This window comes from Heterodontus francisci, chromosome 18, assembly GCF_036365525.1.
Source record: "Heterodontus francisci isolate sHetFra1 chromosome 18, sHetFra1.hap1, whole genome shotgun sequence".
NCBI classification, from domain to species: domain Eukaryota; kingdom Metazoa; phylum Chordata; class Chondrichthyes; order Heterodontiformes; family Heterodontidae; genus Heterodontus; species Heterodontus francisci.
Window position 1 is genome coordinate 43,389,822 of NC_090388.1, and position 20,665 is coordinate 43,410,486.

The following is a 20,665-nucleotide window of genomic DNA, read 5'->3' on the forward strand; positions in this document are numbered from 1 at the left end:
TACATGTGTACACAAGGGTGGCATGTCTTGTGTAAAGTTATTGTTTAAGTTTTAATGTTACTTCCTTTATTAAGCTAGTGTTCAATGGTCTTGTGCTGTGTATATATGTGAATTTTTTTTTTTAAGATAAAGTAGTCTGATGTGGCAGTCTGTAAGGTTGTTACTGGTAGTTTTCTTATTTCCAGTAAATATTATGTACATGCTTTTAACCACATACAAAATAAGGAATGGCATTTCCAAACATACAGAAACACAATGGGTAGTGTCAAATTTATTGTATTACGGAGTTTGCTTTACTTGTTTCATCTGTTTGATCTGCTTAAAGTTATTCGCTGTCTTGTTCCACAGCTACTGGCATATCTTCCAGCAGAGCTGATAACTGCTTCTGTGCACACGATAGAAACAATCCCAAACTGGCGAGGTTACGCTGACGAGCCACCTGGTCAAGCTGCAAGACAAAAACATGCAAAATAAACCATTGCTGCAGACCACAAGAACCACCAAAAACGGGTTCAAAACACACATATGAAAACAGAGAACACTGCAGATACCATCAGCATATTAACATAAAAACAGATGGCATGGTACATTTTCTTGCAATACTGTAACAGAATATTGATCAAGCAGCTAGTGGGAAGCTTCACAAATAGCCAAAATTGTTGAATTTCAAAACAAACTGATAGTTCATTTTAATGTCAGTGACCCTTCTATAAATCGAGAAGACTCAACTACCTCATTATCTTTTTTCAGCCAATAAAGGTTAAACAGTGCTAGCCAAAGGCTGGTGAACTATGTTTCAAGCCTCAACTTGAGTACATGGGATTAGGGATTGGCTTTTTCCAACCCCACAGAATTCTGAGTAGGCAGTGAAAAAACAACCACTGTCATAGCTGTGAAAACTATATTAAAAGGTATAGCATAGAAATATAACTTAGAAGCATAGAAACATAGAAAAATAGGAGCAGGAGTAGGCCATTTGGTCCTTCGAACCTGCACCGCCATTCAATACGATCATGGCTGATCATCCAAACTCAGTACCCTGTTTCCGCTTTCTCCCCGTAACCCTTGATCCCTTTAGCCCTAAGAACTATATCTAACTCTTTCTTGAATATATTTAATGAATTGGCCTCAACTGCTTTCTGTGGTACAGAATTCCACAGGTTCACCACTCTCTGGCTGAAGAAATCCCTCCTCATCTTAGTCCTAAATGGCTTATCCCTTATCCTTAGACTGTGACCCCTGGTCCTGGACTCCCCCATCGGGAACATCCATCCTGCATCTAATCTGTCCAGTCCTGTTAGAATTTTGTAGGTTTCTATGACATCCCCTCTCATTCTTCTAAATTCTAGCGAATACAAGCCTAATCGACCCAATCTCTCCTCATACCTCAGTCCTGCCAACCCAGGAATCAGTCTGGTGAACCTTTGCTGCACTCTCTCCATAGCAAGAACATCCTTCCTCGGATAAGGAGACCAAAACTGCACACAATACTCCAGATGTGGTCTCACCAAGGCCTTGTCTAATTGCAGCAAGACATCCTTGCTCCTGTACTCGAATCCTCTCACTATGAAGGCCAACATACCATTTGCCTTCTTAACTTCTTAATTTGTTTATCTAATAGTACACTTCAATTCCAGTCCAGAATCCTTTGTAGCAGTGACCTATTTTTCCATGGTGCAATATTCAACTACCTGTAATATTCTGTTGCCATTAAGGCTCAGAACAGAATATCTAAGAGACTGACAGTTACAGGAACCGGAGTTTATGAACATACGTCTGACATCTATGGCTTCCACTTTCACTCTGTAAGAGGTTCAGTACAAGTTCTGTTACATCACTTCCTGTGATGACACGCGCAGACTATTTACATATTTTGCCCAGTAACAACCCTATATTACATTATACTACCTCTTTACCCCCACAATTTCTTTCGATATGCCAGGCCATCAATCTGACTGTCTAGCCCTGGCTCTGCACTTTGTTATTCCCAAATGCCCTTGATGCAATCTTTCCAAGATCTCTAATCTTAGTATCCAGGGGATGACTAATCTCTCATCAAATATCAACAAATCATCAACAATGCTCAAATGACCCTATTGCTCATAATATTACCTTAACACTGGGTTGTATGGCATGTATGCTGGCTATCCATGCAAACAATAATCTCTAATTTCTGGCCATACTTCATCGTCTTTTTGAGCCTTCCTGATTTTGCTCAATATCTGAGTCGCAGCAGGTAGATTCTCTGTCATTGTCAGCAAACACTTCTACTTCATCAAGAAATAAAATGTCGCCATCTTCCAGTCCTGATGAAAACCATGATAATACATCCACTGTTATTTGCTGTTTCCCAGGAACTTATTCTGTTTTAGCTTCGAATCTCATTAATCGTAATCTAAACCTCTGTACTCTTGGAGGTAACTTTGCTAGCTATTTTGTATTAAGTAACTAACAGTTTGTGATCTGTTTCAATCTTAAATTGAAGGCCTAACACATGGTCAGAAAATTTCTCACATTCCCAAATTGCTGCCAACACTTTCTTTCCTATGACTGCGCATCTTTGCTCTGTTTCTGTAAATGAACGAGATGCAAAATATACAGGTCTGCGTCTCCCATCGCTTTGTGCCTGAAACAAGACTGCACCTAGCTCTGTGCTGAAACATCCACTGCAATGGTGGTTGGTAACTTTGGGTCATAATGTGCTAATACTTCTGAAAAAAGTAGCATCATAATTTTTTCAGAAGATTCTCGTTGGACCTTGCTGCAACACCAGACCTCATCATTCTTTAATAACTGTCATAGTGGTTAATTTATTATGGCTAGATGCGGCAGAAACTTTCCCAGCTGATTGACCATGCCCATAAACCTTTGCGACGCAGTGATTCTTTTAGGCTCGGAAAAGTCTTCTATGACTTACATCTTGAACATCCGCTTTGATGACTGATCCATCAATAATATGACCTAGAAATCTCACCATTCGTTGTGAAAAGACACACTTCTCATTCCACGTTAGACCAGCTTCCTGCAATCTCTGCAACACTGCTCGCACTCTCACATCATGTTCCCGCTGACTTGCACTGTGGATCAACACGCCATCCATATGGCAGAATATTCCAACTAATCCTTCCAGGATTCTTGACTTCGTTCTTTGGCAAATTTCCGGTGCTGACGTAATTCCAAAAGATAATCGGTTAAAACAGTATCTTCCAAATGGTGTTATAAAAGTCATCAATAGTTTAGATTCTTCATCTGAAGGTACTTGTCAAAATCCACTGTTAGCATCTAATTTAATGAAAATCGTGGTTTTCAAAACTTTACCAAACTCTCATCCACTGATGCCATTGAATGTATTTCTCTCTCTACTGCCTTGTTTAATTGCGTAAGGGCTACACAAACTCAAATGGACTCTATGGTTTCTTCACTGGATCCATATCTGAGCACCATCCTGTAGGCTTTGTAGCAGGTGAGAGGACTCCCTGGTAAGTCGTTAAATCGATTTCTTTCTTAACTTTCTCTGAGTGGATGTGGAACTTTTATTGGTGTATATAAACAAAATGATTCTGCATCCTTTCTTAAAGTGATATGGTGGGCTGTTTTTATTTTTCCCAATCCTTCAAATAATTTTGGGAATTCAGCCCTAAAATTCCTTGGCTGTTCTTCTACGCCTTTAAGCTCTTCAACTCTATATTAACTGTAGATCTTTCTAAGCTTTTCTGCTTAGGTGTGAGCAATTCTGATTCTTGAGAATATATAATGTAGCAGGAACTTCTTTTTCCTGGTAGCTCAGAATTGTTTTCAACTCTATTAGCTTCATCTCGATGCCTCCAGGCCATACAGTCTTTTACCTGCAGGTTTAATACTTATTTCCTTCAGCTATGGTTCTGTGTCTGCCAGTGCTGAAACTGCTGCTTCAGTGTAGAGTTTGAATCTTGTTTGATAGCCTCCTCCAAGAATTTTTGCCCTCCAGGAATCTTCACTTGCTCCGTGGATTTCTCCTGGAAACGGTAATTCAACACATTGTACATCCTGTACTTCGTTTTCTTTGGATTTGCCTTTTGTATTTTGGAGCCCTGGTTTCTTGCTGCGCATATCAATTGGAGGTGCCCCCGCTTTTTACATACGAAACACTCCGCTTCTCTAGACTGGGCAATTTTCCTGCTGCTGCCCCACTCCGCAACACCAACTGCAATGAGATGCCGCTGCCTCTAGATGCATTTCCCGCCTTTCCTGTCTTTGATTGCCATTTGTTGCCTTCGCTTTCTTAAGTCATCAATGGAGACTGCTACTTTTGAGATCGGACTCTCCCTGTTCCCTTGAAAGACAACATGGTTACACTTTCTAACCTCTGCTTGCCTGCTTAACTGAATCGACTTGGTTAATGTAAGATCATCACTCAACTGCAGATTATCCAAGAGAGTGTCGTCTGCTACTCCGACCATAATCCTGTCTCTAATTAATTCTTCCCACAAACCTCCATATTTGCAATCTTCAGCGAGCTTATACAAGTCATTGATGAACGAATCAATACTTTCTCCTCTCTGCTGAGGCCATTTATTGAAATTGGCGTGCTCGACTATTAAGTTTTTCCGACGTTAAAGTAAGATTCCAGAGCCTTAACGACCACCTCGTACATACCTTTTTCTTCATCTATGCCCTCTGTTATGAGGACATCGTCCACTCCCCCATGGCATTTAATAAAGTACTGACCTGCTCTTTGTCTGGCTTTGGACCCATTTCCGCCATGCCTCTGCTTGGTTCTGTCCAGCTACTTTTTCGAAGTTTTCCAGTTAGAGCAATGCTTTTCCATTTCTTCTTCAGTTTACTGCTGCCACCATGTAATATTCTGATGCTATTAAAGCTTAGAACAGAATATCTAAGAGATTGATGGTTACAGAAACAGGAGTTTATTAACAAAGGGCTGGCATCCATGGCTTCCACTTTCACTCTACACGAGGCTCTGTACAAGTTCTGTTACATCATTTCGTGTGACGACACTCTCAGGCTATTTATATATTCTACCCAGGAACCACCCTCCATTACAATATACTACACTACCTATCCAGTCCTGATCAAACTTTTCAGTTATCCTGCCTCTTCTGCAACTACTGGGAGCAGGGAGATGATGCTTTGTGCATGTACATTCAAACCACACATGGAATGTTATTCATTCATCTACCTTATAGTTCTGTCAGTTCTTTCAATTAATAGAGAATAAAAGACTGGTACAGGAGTTTTCAGGCTTTAAAAAAAAATAAAATATAAAGCAAAAAAACCTAAACTGGTACTTTCAATATAATTTCAGCACAATAGAAATTTCAATGTGGCTGAAACTGAGACCAGTAATGCAATATAAATCAGTGTTTTATTTCATAATACAAACCCTGCAGCAGGCAAAGGAAAAAACCTTTCACCCCAACAGACTAAATTCAAATCCTGGCCCCACAGATAAAGGAAAACAGTGTGCTTAAATGATATTTTCATCTTTCTTTTCAATTTTTAATCCATTTGAATAGCAATTAGTAGAATCCTGTGCATGCCAAATACAAGCCCCGGCTTCATTTCATTCTTCTGCCATCTATCAAGTCCTGTGCAAATAGGTCATCATGGGCCTTTCCTTCCGCCACCCTGCCATCTTTCAACCCAATGTAATATATTCACAATATTATGCACACAACTTGGGAATTAACAACAACCATTATTTGAAAATCCTTTTAGACATCAAACATTCAGACATTCTTTCCAATAGCAAAAGGAAAATATCTGCGATAAATACAGTAAATGTAATCATGGCATTCATGTTGGCAAAAACACTATCAACTTGAGCGATTATGACAAGATCATCTTAAAATGTATACAAAGTCAGAACAGACGGATTTAGAAAATTTCAACTGCTGCCTTAGATGACAGCTGATTCACTTGCTTGTAGCAAACATGGTAACGAATTTCAAGGACTGTCCAACAATGTTGATTATTTCCTGATATTCAGGATCACCTCACATACCTCAACCATATACGGTCTAATCAATATAATTAAATTATTCACAATTCAAAGCTGTTTGGCACATGGCATAAGATCAAACAATTGGGAAAATCCTCTCTTGAAACACAGCAGCTTGTATGCCTTGTTCAATTTAAGCTAATTGAGTCAAATACAAGAACTGATAAAATTGATTCAAACAAGTTATCCAGGTAGGCTGGAGGAGGGACTTATTCAATTCGATATGCCTATTGATGAGTCATGGACACCACTGATTTACTGGATTTTATTTGATTGACAGAAGTAAACAGATGTCCTGCTGGGCTGAACACTCCTGTGAACTGTACATCTGAGAGTCAGACATCTCCCACAACTTCCTGTCATGGATGAGTTAGATGAAGAACCCTCATCACTGGAGTTCGAGAAGGCAATAGACCACCAAGCAAACAGAAGGGCACATGGCCAGGACGAAATCCCAGCGGAACTGCTCAAGCATGGAAAGTCCTATCTATTACCACACGTTTAAGTTCTTCTTCTCTGCTGGAAAGTAGGCTCTATTTCACAGGAGATGTGCGATGCCAAAATCATCACACTATACAAAAACAAAGGAGACTGCAACAACTGCAACAGGGGCGGTACAGTGGTGCAGTGGTTAGCACCGCAGCCTCACAGTTCCAGCGACCCGCTCAGTTCTGGGTACTGCCTGTGCAGAGTTTGAAAGTTCTCCCTGTGACCGCGTGGGTTTCCGCCGGGTGCTCCGGTTTCCTCCCACAGCCAAAGACTTGCAGGTTCATAGGTAAATTGGCCATGGTAAATTGCCCCTAGTATAGGTAGGTGGTAGAAGAATTGAGGGAAGGTGGGGATGTAGTAGGGAATATGGGATTAATGTAGGATTAGTATAAATGGGTGGTTGGTGGTCGGCACAGACTCGATGGGCCGAAGGGCCTATCTCAGTGCTGTATCTCTCTATGACTACAGGGGCATCTCACTCCTTAGCATCACAGGCAAGGCCTTTGCTCAGGTCATACTTAAAAGACTCCATTTACTTGAAAACCGAGTGCACCTGGAAGCACAGTGCAGTTTCCATGCCAGCAGATCTACTGTGGATATGATCTTCTCCATATGCCAGCTACAAGAGAAGTGTAGGGAACAGAGAATACCCCTTTACCTTACTTTTGTAGATCTCACTAAGGCATTTGACACCAAGAGCAGAGCAGGGCTCTAGAAGATTTTCGGAAAAATTGGCTGTCCACTGAAGCTCCTCAGTTTCATACGCTCCTTCCATGGCAACATACACTGCACTGTACAGTTTGATGGCTCCACTTTCAACAGTTTCAGAGTGAAGAATGGAGTGAAACAGGGTTGTGTCCGAGCCCACAACTGGGGTTGGCAACGCATCCATACATAGACACCAGTGGGGGGGGAATTTTGAGGTCCATAACTGGTCATTTCAGGGATGAGAAATTTTGCATTGGCTTCTTCTTTCTGACCAGACTAGCTTTAAAAAAATTGCAAGTGCCAGTTTCACAGCTACATTGGAATTTCTAAGCTCAAATCTTTATCCAATGCTCATTAACACTTCTTTCCATATTCACAGCAGAAAGGTGCTGAAAGCAGAATTGGCAGTTCCCAAACTTTGGACAGGTTCTGATTTTCTGGTGGCTTTAAAAAAAAATCAGAACTCGCAGAAAACCCTGAATCTGTCCGAAGTTCGGAAACCACTGTACCCGCTCCCAGCAGATGTCAGGATAGTTCAGAGTTTTCCGGCGGGTGCCGATTTTATTTTTAGAAGCCTGCCGGAAAATGACAAAGCTGTCCAAAGTTTGGAAACTGCTGTTCCCGCTCTAACCAATGGCCGGACAGAGAGAGAGAGAGGCAGAGAGAGAGAGGGGTAGAGAGAGAGCGGGGTAGAGAGAGAAGGCGGGGGGCAGTGGGGGAGAGAGTGGGGGAGAGAGAGAGAGGGGCAGAGAGGGGGGGGCGGGGGGGACAGAGAGAAGGAGGCAGAGACAGGAGAGCAGAGAAGGGGGAGGGCAGAGAATGGGGAGGGCAGAGAAGGGGGAGCAGAAAGCGGGGAGCAGAAGGGGGGAAGCAGGGGGGCAGAGCGAGGGACACAGAGGGAGGGGTGCAGAGAGAGGGGCCATAGAAGGGGGCATAGTGGGGGGCAGGGAGCAGGAGGGCAGGGAGCGAGGGTGGGGGGGGGGAGAGAGACCGTGACAAAGAGACAGAAAGAGAGATGGGAGACAGAGAGAGGGGGAACAACACACAGAAAGGAGGGAACGACACAGACAGAGGATGACAAAGAGGGGAGGACAGCATGGGTCGGGGGGGGGGGGGGGGGCAAGAGAGAGAGACACACAGACAGAAAAAGGAGGGAGAGCATGATCAAGATCACTCCTGACAGATGGACATCTATCCAGAATACCTTGCTTCACTATTTCAGGTATGCGGGCAGACGTTGACCACTTGTGCAAGCAAAATAAACTGCCAGGTATCTCACTAAATCAGTGTCCAATATTGTGCAGAGAAACTAAGTCAATAAATTAGTCTTCTCATTTAAGGCTCCTTCACAAAAATGCACATTTGCTGTTGTGTTGATCAATAGTAAGATAATTTTTTAATGCCTTTATCTTTCCGAAATTGTCAGATTTTGTAAAACAAAAATTGTAATGTGGCGCCCACAGCTGAAATGGTTGGATACTACTGCTCCAAGCGATTAACCTTGTGTTTTAAAATAAACTAGCAGCTAGGTTATTTTAATACACAAGTTTAAAGGCTGTGTTATGTAAACTCATTTTAAAATGGCAGGCTGGAAGACGATCGCATACCCAAGGACCTTCTGTATGGTGAGATAGCTGGGGCCAGACGACCAGTAAGGCGCCCAAAGCACCACTTCAAGGATGCTTGCAAGTGTGACATGAAGGTCCTAAATGTTGACTATAGCACCTAGGAGTCACTAGCTGGCGAAAGAGGGAAATGGCGACACATCCTGTGGATTGATGTGCACTACCATGCCAGTTGCTACGGCAGCTTGGCAACTGGCACCAACATCAAAAACAACAACTAAGAGCGTCAGCTGGCAGCTTCACGTTCAGCACTTGTGGCAGAACCTGCCTCTCAAGGTTTGGCCTTCAAGGCCATCAGCAAAGGTGCATCGCGAAGGCACCCCACCTAAATGAATTGCTTGCTGCCTTTCCATCATCTTTCATAGATGGAAGGATGCCAACCATTTGATTGCCTTAAGGAGTCAGAGAAATTTTCCATCATTTTCCTGAAATTCCAGAGTACATTTCTATTTTCCTATTCCGAGGAGTTACAGCGCTAGTAATTGAGGTGGGTTGTGCATTAAGTTGCATCATCTGATGGATAGAGTGAGCAAAATAGGTTGCTTGGTTTTCTTCACCACTTCATTAGTTTGCATAAATGGCTCAAGGGATTAAGTAAATGTATCTCTGAAAAGCAAGGAGATAGAAGGAATTGGTGAATAGGCAGGTGATAAATCCGAGATAAAGCAGACAGGCAGGCATGTTGCGTCTTGTTCCTCAACTTTCCTAATTTCCTACCTTTATTATCAAAAACTATACTGTTATGTAGATGAACAGAAGTGGCATTTAAGGATTTAAAAAGAGAAACTTGTTAGAACAGAATAAAGATGCACCTTACATATATTTACAATAGTTAAATAGTTTAGGTTTTGTTTTCATTCTAAGTATTAATAAAATGCAAAAACACATTACGTCCTTCAACAATTTGTGTATTATAAATATGCAATTTGTTTTGTGAAGAATTATTTATTTTGACAAAGGAAATGGTTTCTGCCCTTATAAACTGGTCCAGTATTCAGGTTTATCAGATATATTATTCAAGTTGTGTGGAATGCAAGTGGCAACCAATGGAAACTGACACTTCACATCATTTCTCAGTCTCCAAATATAACTTATTTTACACATATTAAAAGATCTCTGACCTTGTTATTCAAACAGAATGGGTGAAAGATGTTTCAAAGCAGTGCTGGTTTGACCCTGCGCTTTATATACTATTTCAAATAAATATTTCCAAATTTTCTTTCCAATGTTTGCTGGGTGTTGTCACCACATCATTTTGTGTAGATATCATACATACATTGTAGTTTCGTAAAAGTTGACAAGACTGCATTATGCACAGACAAAGTACTGCAAAAAGGACTTGCTCTGTATGCAAGAATACAACCTCAAATCAACTACAGAATTGAATGCAAGCAAAAAAAGACTATTAAAATAAGGTAAGTAGCTGTGTTGTGCAACAAAACACCTCTATGTCTTGAAAAGGAAGCCATATGTTGTCAATCCATATACAGTAAATAGGAGCAAGTGAAGCAATAAGTTATGGGACTTGAGCGAACTACTGCCATGTTTTAACTACTACCATGTTTAGGATTTTTGATGATCATTTTCTGGTGGACAAAATAGTTAATTTAATATTGAAAACATTGTACTTAGAATGCAACTTTACTGCACTAACAGTGTCACACTACAAGAACACCAGGTCTGACCAGAATCTTCTTCCTGGGTCATTGCAATTGGTAGTACAAGAGGATTGAGTGCTGAAGGATTTCACTCTTGCTGTAGACGTTCTAAAATCCTAAACAAAATCACAAAGCTGACCAGAACTACTATTTATAACACAAAATGCTTTTTCTTTATAGTAGTACAATTCAAAAACAAAATCATCAGAAGGATAAAGCATTTGCAGGTTATATTGCAATACAACAACTTTCTGAGCTGTGGCACAGTTGGTAGCACTCTTGCCTCTGTGTCACAAGGTTCTGGATTCAAGTCCCACTCCAGGGCTTCAGCACAAAAATCAAGGCTGACATTCCAGTGCAGTACCGAGGGAGTGTTGCACTGTCTGAAGTGCTGTCTTTTGAATGAGATGTTAAACTGAGGCCTGGTCTATCCTCCTAGGTGGACGTAAAAGATCTCAGGGCACCATTCTATTTTGAAGAAGAGCAGGGCAGTTATCCCTGGTGTCCTGGCCAATACGTCCTGGCTCACCACCACCTTCTCAAGGGCAATTAGGGATGGGCAATAAATGCTGTACTAGCCAGCGACGTTCACATCCCATGAATTAATAAAATAAATCCCTCAATCAACATCACAAAAAACAGATTACCTGGTCATTAACACATTGCTGTTTGTGGGAGTTTGCTGTGTGCATACTGGCTGCCGTGTTTGCTGCATTACAACAGGGACTACACTTCAAAAAGTACTTCATTGCCTGTAAAGCGTTTTGAGATGTCTGGCTGTCGTGAAAGGCACTATAAAAATGCATGTCTTTCTTTTTGAAACTCAAAACTATGCATAAATCTTTGGCAGTATGCTTGAAAGTGGATAGGAGTGCATGTTGGGTGATGACCAAACTGAGTTTGGCTATGACGGTTCCTGGAGTAAAATAGTCTGGAGTCACTTAACTATTCAGATTAATATATGGCCAAATGACCACTTGGAAGGAGGACTCACAGTGGAACAAAACCTGAAAAAAAAAGTTAATTTGTACAGTTTCTTTCTTCAGGTCTTTCTTGAAAATTGGCTCCCTAGGAATTTTCTTTCCTCTTTGGGTATTGACTCTTTACTGGTGTACAGTTACATGGGTAATGGTTGTCTTTCAGTACCTTCGGAAGCTGTGAACTCTGACTGAATGTGTTGGCATGCTACTTAATCACAGTGGCCATCACAGTCCAAGCCCAATCCTTTCCCAACACTCATTCACACGCACCTCTGTAAGACAACACTAGATTTCAATAAGGAGAATGAACCCTAGCCCATTTTCTCCTCCCTAATGCAGGGACACTAAAGCCAATTGTAGCCCCATCTTTTGTTGCTCTGGCTGAGATCAGTTAAGCCAGCACCTGGAATCTTTCTGATCCATAAAGTTCAACTACTCACTCTATAAACAATACCAGAGACCTGGAACTAAGCAAAATATTGATTTCTGATGAATTTCTATTTGACTCAGCATTCATTCCAAGAACTGTACTACAAACTATATACAACATATAATTCAGGCTTCCTGTATTGTCTTACCTGTGTTACAATTCAAAATGCCAAGGGTTTAATATGACCATTAAACAGCTAACATTCGAAGAAAACAAATCTTTTTTCTGACCAAAGTGATAGTACGTTGACTCTAAGAGCATGAAATTAACACAAAAGAGTACAGTAATAACCACAAGCACATCTTACTGCAGAAGTACAAGAAAGAGCTATTTTCCATTGGGAAGGTTATATAGTTCAATAGTATGTGGATGATCACGTGGCATATCTGAATTGTCCTGAATTAATCCACATACTCCTTAAGGTTCTAGGAGGATGCATAAAGACCTACCCTGACGGAACCAAAAATTGAGCATTCTGTCCTACTAACCTTCTAATAGATTAAACCACTAGAGAGGTATGTTACTCTTTTATCACTTAAACACCTGTCAAGTTCACAGGTGCACATTAGCTTGAGTCAGATTCATTTTAATTGATATGGAAGAGTCTGGAATGGTTGTAGTCACACAGTCTGTTTACTGGGAACATTAATACAAAATTCCTGTTTAATCGGAGACTTTGGGGCTTATATGTATCTTCACTTCAGCTGCATAGTGTTAAAATATTTAACAATAAAAGTACTTTTACTGGATAGAGTATTGAAATTTAATTCCACAGAAGCTGCAATGAACATATCATAGGCATCTTGGATTAGCGATGGTGATTTAACAAAAGAGCATTACTACAATTATCCTTTAATTAAAAGAACACTGTAGTGTTTTAATAGAAAGAAAAAACTTGCATAATTATCTGGTTAACAAGAATTTCAAATGAAACATGCTTATACAAGTAATAATGCTACAGAAGATGTCTGGCACCTTGAAACAAGTTTTGAAAGTAATGGCAAAATATGAAGGTCTGAAATACCTTTACAACAGTTGGGTAACTAAGAGCTTGCCAGGTTTCTATGTGGGCTTGCAACAAATGCAGGTTGTCAGACTTTTATAACTTCATCAGATATTTAATATGGTATTTGTGGATAATTTCCGAGTGCTCTAAACAGTTGTTCATTTTCACTGAATGATCTCATTGGTTCTTGCAAGCATTTAGGGTTTTTTCCTTCTCCTTGCAGACCTTTAGAATATCCAAAAGACCTCTCAGGATTGGCACTAAACTTTTTTGGCATTAGTCTTTCAGCAGGTATAGCAGTGCTATGTTGCTCAACTTTCAACCCTCCACACTCTTCCTCCCTCCCCTAGCCCAAATGTAAAGCCAATTTACAAGCTACATGTTGCTTCACTGCAATTGCTCCATGATATGGGGCCATAGTAATTGAGCTGGTGATTTACTCTTCATCATCTCAGAGTTCAGTGAGCTAATTGAATAAGAAAGGACTTCATGTATAGAATATTTGCAGCTGAATAGGAGATATTATCAACCTTGATGTTTACAACTCCTTTGCTGCTCATTAATGAAGTGGTATCAATTGTCAGTGTTCAGTCTCCTGAGAACAGTTAAAGAAAACCAGCTGCTGGGCCGAGCAGGCCATGTTAAACAGGGAACCAGCCATTGATGTGATAAGCAATCAGGAATTTTGAGCAATATTTTCCAATCTGCAAACAAACCACTTGAAACCAAAACAATAACCAATTTTTAAGAATTGATGTACGTTAAAGTGTTGTCAAAATCAGCATGTAAAGCGCCCTTGGTCTCTGTTACTGCATCTGTGATGTCAGACCATCCAGTCCTGGAAATGTTGAAATTTTTGCCAATTAAATATTGGGAAGACTGAAGACGTTGTCTTCAGCCCCCGCCACAAACTCTGTTCCCTAGCTACTGATTCCATCCCTTTCCCCGGCCATTGTCTCAGGCTGAAACAGACTATTTGCAACCTCAATATCCTGTTTGACCCAGAGTTGAGATTCCGACACCATTTCCTCTCCATCACCAAGATCACCTATTTTCACCTCTGCAATATCACCCATCTCTCAGTGCAATTGCTACAAGAGAAAAATACTGCAGATGCTGGAAATCTGAAACAAAAACAGAAAATGCTGGAAATACTCAGCAGGTCTGGCAGTATCTGTGGAGAGAAAAACAGAGTTAGCGTTTCAGGCCGTGACCTAAACTCTGTTTTCCTCTTCACAGATGCTGCCTGCATGACCTGCTGAGTATTTCCAGCATTTTCTGTTTGTGTTTCAGTCCATCTGCAGCTGAGGTGCTCATTCATGTCTTTGTTACCTCCAGACTCAACTATTCCAATGCTCTTTTGGCCAGATCTGGCAATGGGTGGTTAAACCAGCAATGCACCCGATACACTCCTTGGATTTGAGAAAGAGATGGTGGCCGTATCAGGGGGATTCACTAAGGTTGGAGAGTATAAGGGTTTTACTGGGGACAAAGGCATCAAAGGCAGAGGTGGGGAGTGATTGGACAGATCAACAGCTGCAAGTTTCGGGGTGAATGGAAGGCTAAAGAGCAACTAGTTGGGAGTTTGAAAGTGCCGTTGTAAATGACTCGGGAAGTTTCTCGAGGGGAAGACGCAGACAGAAGTGGGGTTAGAAGGAAGCAGAGGGATGTGAGTGCTACAGGATACAAAGATCTGGTCAGATATGCTTTTTCTGTAATGGAGATTGTGCGAGTAGAGAGGTCACGTGAGACAGTAATGTCAAAGAGGTAGAAGGGAATATCGGAATGAGAGTTTATATGGAGGGATAGGTTTAGAGAGAATTAAAGCAGTGAAATCAGAAGAGAGGGCAAGATAAATTAAGTTGGAAATTGAAATCACTGAGAATGAAGAATCCTCCTTGGATAGAGAGGTGGTGCCAGAGGTATGCAGGATTGCAAATGTTACACCCTCCCTTGTTCAAATGAGGGCAAAAGGATAAATCTGGCAATTACGGCCAGTCAGTGAAATGGTAGAGGTGGGGAAGCTTTTAGAAGCAATAATCTGCTGGAAAATTAATACCCACTTGGACAAACATGAACTAATAAAGGAGAGCCAGCATGGATTTGTTAGGTGGGATCATGTTTGACTAACACAAGTGAGTTTTTTGAGGGCAAAGCAGTTGATATTGTGTATATGGACTTTCAAAAGGTGTTTGATAAAATGCCATATATCATGCATATTTTCAAAATTAAAGCCCAAGGGTAAAAAGGGCAGTAGCAGCATGGATATAAAATTGGCTAAAGGATGAAAACAGCTGCTCTTCAGAGTGGAGGGAGGTATACAGTGGTGTTCCCCAGGGATCGGTCCTTGGAACACTTCTGCTTTTCAAATACATTAATGACTGAGACATGAGTGTAGCGGGCACGATTTTGAAATATGGAAGTGTAGTAAACAGTGAGGAAGACAGTAACAGACTTCAAAAGGACATAGGTTGATGGGATCGGCAACAAGGCTGATCATATTCAACGCAGAAAAGTGTTAGGTGATATGTTTTGCGAGGAAGAATAAGGAAAAACAATACAAGTTAAATGGTACAATTTTAAAAGGAGATGCAAGAACAGAGAGACCTGGGAGTGCTTGTGACAAATCTTTGAAGGTTGCAGGACAGATTAACAAAACAGTTAATGAAGCAAATGGAATCCTAGGCTTTATAAATAGAAGCATAGAGCACAAAAGCCAGGAGGTTATACTAAACCTATATGTAACATTAGTTCAGCTCCAGCTGGAATAGTGTGTCCAATTCTGGGCACCACATTTTAGGAAGAATGCACATGAAGGCTTTGGAGAGGGTACAGAGAGATTTACTAGAATAGCTCCAGGGATGAGCGATTACAGTTAGGTGGATAGACCGGAGAAGCTGGGGGTTGTTCTCCTTCAAGCACAGAAGTCTAACAGGAGATTTGACAGAGGTATTTAAAATCATGACAAGTTTAGACAGAATAAATAAGAGAAGCTGTTTCCATTTGCTGAAAGGTCAATAACCAAAGGGTACAGATTTAAGGTGATTATCAAAAGAATCAGAGGCAAAGGAGGAAAAACCTTTACATACAAGTGGTTAGGAACTGGAATGCACTGCCTGATAGGGTGGTGGAAACACATTCACCAGTAGCTTTCAAAAGGGAATTGGAAAAATATTTGAAGGAGAAAAAAATTGCAGGGATATGGAGGAAGAGCAGGGGAGTGGGACTAACTGGATTGTTCTTCGACAGAGCCGGCACATACTCAATAAGGCAAGTGGCCTCCTTCTGTGCTGTACTATTCTATGATTCTGTGATTCTATAAGGAGTGCAGACGCCAACGGCGGAAAAGAGTGAGGATATCTCAGCAAGGAATTCAGGGGGAATCTTTGGGTGTAGGTGGGGGAATGGGAACAAGGAATGCAATGGAGAGGCAAGACAGGTGGAACTGAGCGAAGTGCTCGAAGGAAGATAAAGTGCCAGAGGAGTGCTGAGAGAGACCACGGTGTGATTTGGTGATAAGAGCCACATTGCCACCACATCATTTTGGGTGGATCTGAGGTGGAAAGTACAGCTAGGTGGGGTGGCGTTAGTAAGGGCAAGGTGTCGCCACCCGTGAGCCAATTTCCATCAAAGCCATGATGCCAGTGCAATCATCCACAATAAGGCCTTGGAATGGCAAGAGGGTAAATCTAGCTATCCAACCTGTGCTTTGCTGCCTGTTCAAAGAAAAATGAATAAGGTCTGTATATACTGATAAAGAGAAAGAATTTTACCATTGCCCCGATTGCTGAGTTGAGTGCTGAATGATTGCCATGCAGTAAATGAAACTGTAATTTCTTACATAGATAAAATTTAGCTCAATGCTGTTTTAAAACACTTAAGTTTTAACAAGTGGGGTGCTATTCTTTGTTTAGCTATTAGTAGGCGCCATGTTGCAAAGGAAGACTGTATGTTTCCACCATCAAATCATATAACAAATTGAAGTGTAGTTGTATCATATAACCTCAATTGCAGTGGAACTGTGTTTTATTTTGCTGTGCATCAGGAAGATGTAGCAGAGACTCTAAGTGTAGATGTAAAGGGCAGGTTATCCTTTTGTTCTTTGTATGTATATAGTGGGCACTATTGTCATTTAAAATGCTTTGCTCACTCTTTTCAACCTTTGTACTTAAAAGGAAAAACTTGTGTGTTAGTTTTGTATTTTTTTAAATTTTACTAAGCTGGTGTTTTCTTGCATTCCTAGATCCAGTTGGGACACAGCATGGTTCCTTTTATGATTGGCACATTTTCTTCTCTTGTTTCCAAAATTCAGTCATATGTGTTTGAATAGTGTCTTTTACAGTTTGTTATGATTTTCTTTTCTTCTAACGACACCAGTTATTTTAATACTGGAAAAAAAAATAATGAGACAGAGAGGTTGATCAACAGGACTTTTACAAATTTAATAATTTTTTTTCTGTTTATTTTTTATGACTTCCAAACAAAGTATCTTTATTGATAGGCAAATTCTGATGATGCAACTTGAGGGGACAGGCAGAGAGAACTTGTGCACCCTGAACAGGTGAGGGGTTAAAATTAACATTCGGAGAGATAGTTATTTAAGCGTGTTTTCATAGTATAATTCTATTTGTGCAGTTTTTCAATTTTCTCTGAAATACAGACTCACACAGTCCAATTCCCAGCTACCTGGAAGCCCTCTGGTACATCATCCAAATGTTTTGGCTTGTCTCCCTCCAGCTCCCCTAATCTAATATTCCTCAATGAAATCATTGGTACTCAGTTTGAAATAAACCAGTAAAAGAAATTGACAGAAATAGGTGAAAAGGTAACAAAAGGTTATTAAAAGTGATCATGGCTCTGTGGAATTGCTTAATTTTAGAATGAAATACATTAGTATTGAATCTTAAATTAGTTGAAAACTATGGATGTTAAGGTGTGATTTGATGAGTACTACATGATGATTAAACACTCTATGATGATTTTGCAGATACGATAGAACATTAGATTCTCAATTTTTTCCAGCATGTTAATTTATCATCTGAGTCAGGTACTACCTGCAACTAAGGGAGCAACCCATAGCTAGTGCTGCTCATGACATGGCCACAAGGATATGAGCAACAATGGCCATAGACAACTTATCTCCTATCTCAAAGCTGTCCTGCTCTGCAGTTTCCTCACCCTTCCCCTCCCTCCCAGAACTGCGACAGGGTTCCCCTTGTTCTCACTTTCCACCCCACCAGCCTCCACATCCAAAGGATCATCCTCCACTATTTCCGCCACCTCCAACGTGCTGCTACCACCAAACACATCTTCCCCTACCCTCCCCTGTCAGCATTCCGAAGGGACCATTGCCTCCGCGACACCCTGGCCCACTCCTCCATCACCTGCGACACCTTGTCCACTTCCCACAGCACCTTCCCATGCAATCGCAGGAGGTGTAATACTTGCCCTTTTACCCCCTCTCTTCACCATTCAAGGCCCCAAACACTCCTTCCAGGTGAAACAGCGATTCCCTTGTACTTCTTTCAATTTAATATATTGCATTTGCTGCTCAAAGTGTGGTCTCCTCGACATTGGGGAGGCCAAACGCAGATTGGGTGACCGTTTTGCAGAATACCTCTGCTTGGTCCACAAGCATGATCCCGAGCTTCCTGTTGTTAGCCATTTTAACTCACCACTTTGTTCTCATGTCCACATTTCTGTTGTTGGCCCGCTGCAGTGTTCCAGTGAACATCAATGCAAGCTCGAGGAACAGCATCTCATCTTCCGATTTGGCATTCTACAGCCTCTTGGACTCAATATTGAGTTCAATAATTTCAGACTACGAGCCCAATTATTTTTTGTTTTTTTAAATATATATTTTCTTCTTTTCTAATTATTTATTTTTTTAACCATGTGCTAGTCTTAAACTTGTTTTTCATGTTTTTGTTTTCATATACAGCTGTTCATTATTCTGCCATTAGCACTCTCTCTGGACTCATGCTTTGTCTTTCGCTATAACTATTTAGCACTCCATCTGCATTCTGTTCCGTGACATCTGTCATTTAATCTCTCCCCTCTCCATCCTATCACAGACTTTCCTTCTTGTTCTTCTTCCCCCCTCCCCCCTTACACTTGCTCAAAGACTGTTACATTTCTAACTTTTGCCAGTTCTGATCACAGACCTGAAACGTTAACTCTATTTCTCTCTAAACAGATGCTGCCAGACCTGCTGAGTATTTCCAGCACTTTCTGCTCTCATTTCAGAGTTCCAGCATTTTGCTCTTATTGCCATGGACAATTTACCTGCTGGATTTTATTCCTCCTGAGGAGAAACAGCTAGACTCTTCAAAACAATTAGCAACTTGGCATGTAAAGATTGAATCTACTGCAGTGGTACTATATATGGGTGCTTCAATTCACTGAATTACCACACTTAAGTTGTGCAGCATTTCCCTTTTTAATTTTTTGTCGCTCTTGAAAAAGGTGCTTTATTTGTCCAGAGTTTTATTTTAAATTTCTGAAGTAATGAAGGGAGAGTGACTGCCCTTGAAATCAAGGCAGTATTTGACTGAGCGTGGCATCAAGGATCCCTAGTAAAATTGAAGTCATTAGGAATCGGGGAAGACTGACCACTGGCTGGAGTCATACTTAGCACAAAGGAAGATAGTGATGGTTGTGGTTGTTGGAGGTCAATCATCTCAGCCCCAGAACATTGCTGCAGGAATTCCTTATGGCAGTGTCCTAAACCTAACCAACTTCAACTGCTTCATAAATGACCTTCCCTCAAAACATAAAGTCAGAAGTGGGGATGTTCGCTAATGATTGCTGTGTGTAGCTCCATTCATAACTCCTCAGATAATGAAGCAGTGAAGCAGGCTGTGCCCACATACAGGAAGACCGGGACAACATTCAGGCTTGAGCTGATAAGTACCAAGTAACATATGTGCCACACAAGTACCAGGTAATGACTATTTCCAACAAAAAAAAGTCCAACCACATCGCCTTAGCATTCAGTGCCATTGCCATCACTGAACCCCCACCATCCACATCCTAGGGATCAAAAACTTAATAGGACCAGCCACATAAATACGTGGCTACAAGAGGTCAGCGCCTCGGTATTCTGTGATGAGTAACTCACCTTCTGACTCCCCACAGCCACTCCACCATCTACAAGGCACAAGTCATGGATAGAATGCTTTCTGCTTGCCTGGATGAATGCAGCTCCAACAACACTCGAGAACCTCGACACCATCCAGGACAAAGCAGTCCACTTGATTGGCACCCAATCTACCACGTTAACCATTCACTCCCTCAACCACCGATACACCATGGCAGCAACAAGATGCACTGCAGCAACTTGCCAAGGCTTCTTCAACAGCATCTTCTAAACCCACAACTTCTACTGCCTAGTAGAACAAGGGCAGCAGAAGCATGGAAGTTCCCCTGTAAGTTCCCCTCCCAGACACACACCATCCTGACTTAAAAATGTATCATTGTTCCTTCATCATTTCTTGATCAAAATGCTGGAACTTCCTCCCTAACAGCACTGTAGATGTACCTACAGCACACAGACTGCAACGGTTCAAGAAAGCAGCTCACCACCACCTTTTCAAGAGCAGTGCGGGATGGCACTAAATGCCAGAGATGCCCATATCAACCAATAAAAATGGGCATAATTAAGTGGACCTCTTGAATTTATAATTACCTATCTGTTTACTTTACACTACTGTGAAGCACAAAACCATAATCATATCACAAAATTATGGAAAACCACTAGTTATAATTGAAG

At 41.2% G+C, this 20,665-nt stretch overlaps 1 protein-coding gene across 2 annotated transcripts in view; it reads right to left on the bottom strand.

The window, feature by feature from the left end:
- Positions 1-106: 106 nt before the first annotated feature.
- LOC137379580 (coiled-coil domain-containing protein 91-like) overlaps positions 107-20,665 on the bottom strand; it is a 245,325-nt gene continuing 224,766 nt past the window's right edge. The window contains exon 13 of one of the 2 annotated variants that reach the window (XM_068050611.1): positions 107-448. In XM_068050611.1, the coding sequence (XP_067906712.1) occupies positions 326-448 (123 nt within the window). In that variant the 3' untranslated portion in view covers positions 107-325. Of the gene's footprint in view, positions 449-17,163; positions 17,283-20,665 lie in introns of those variants that run through there. The other variant, XM_068050613.1, reaches the window with a different exon arrangement.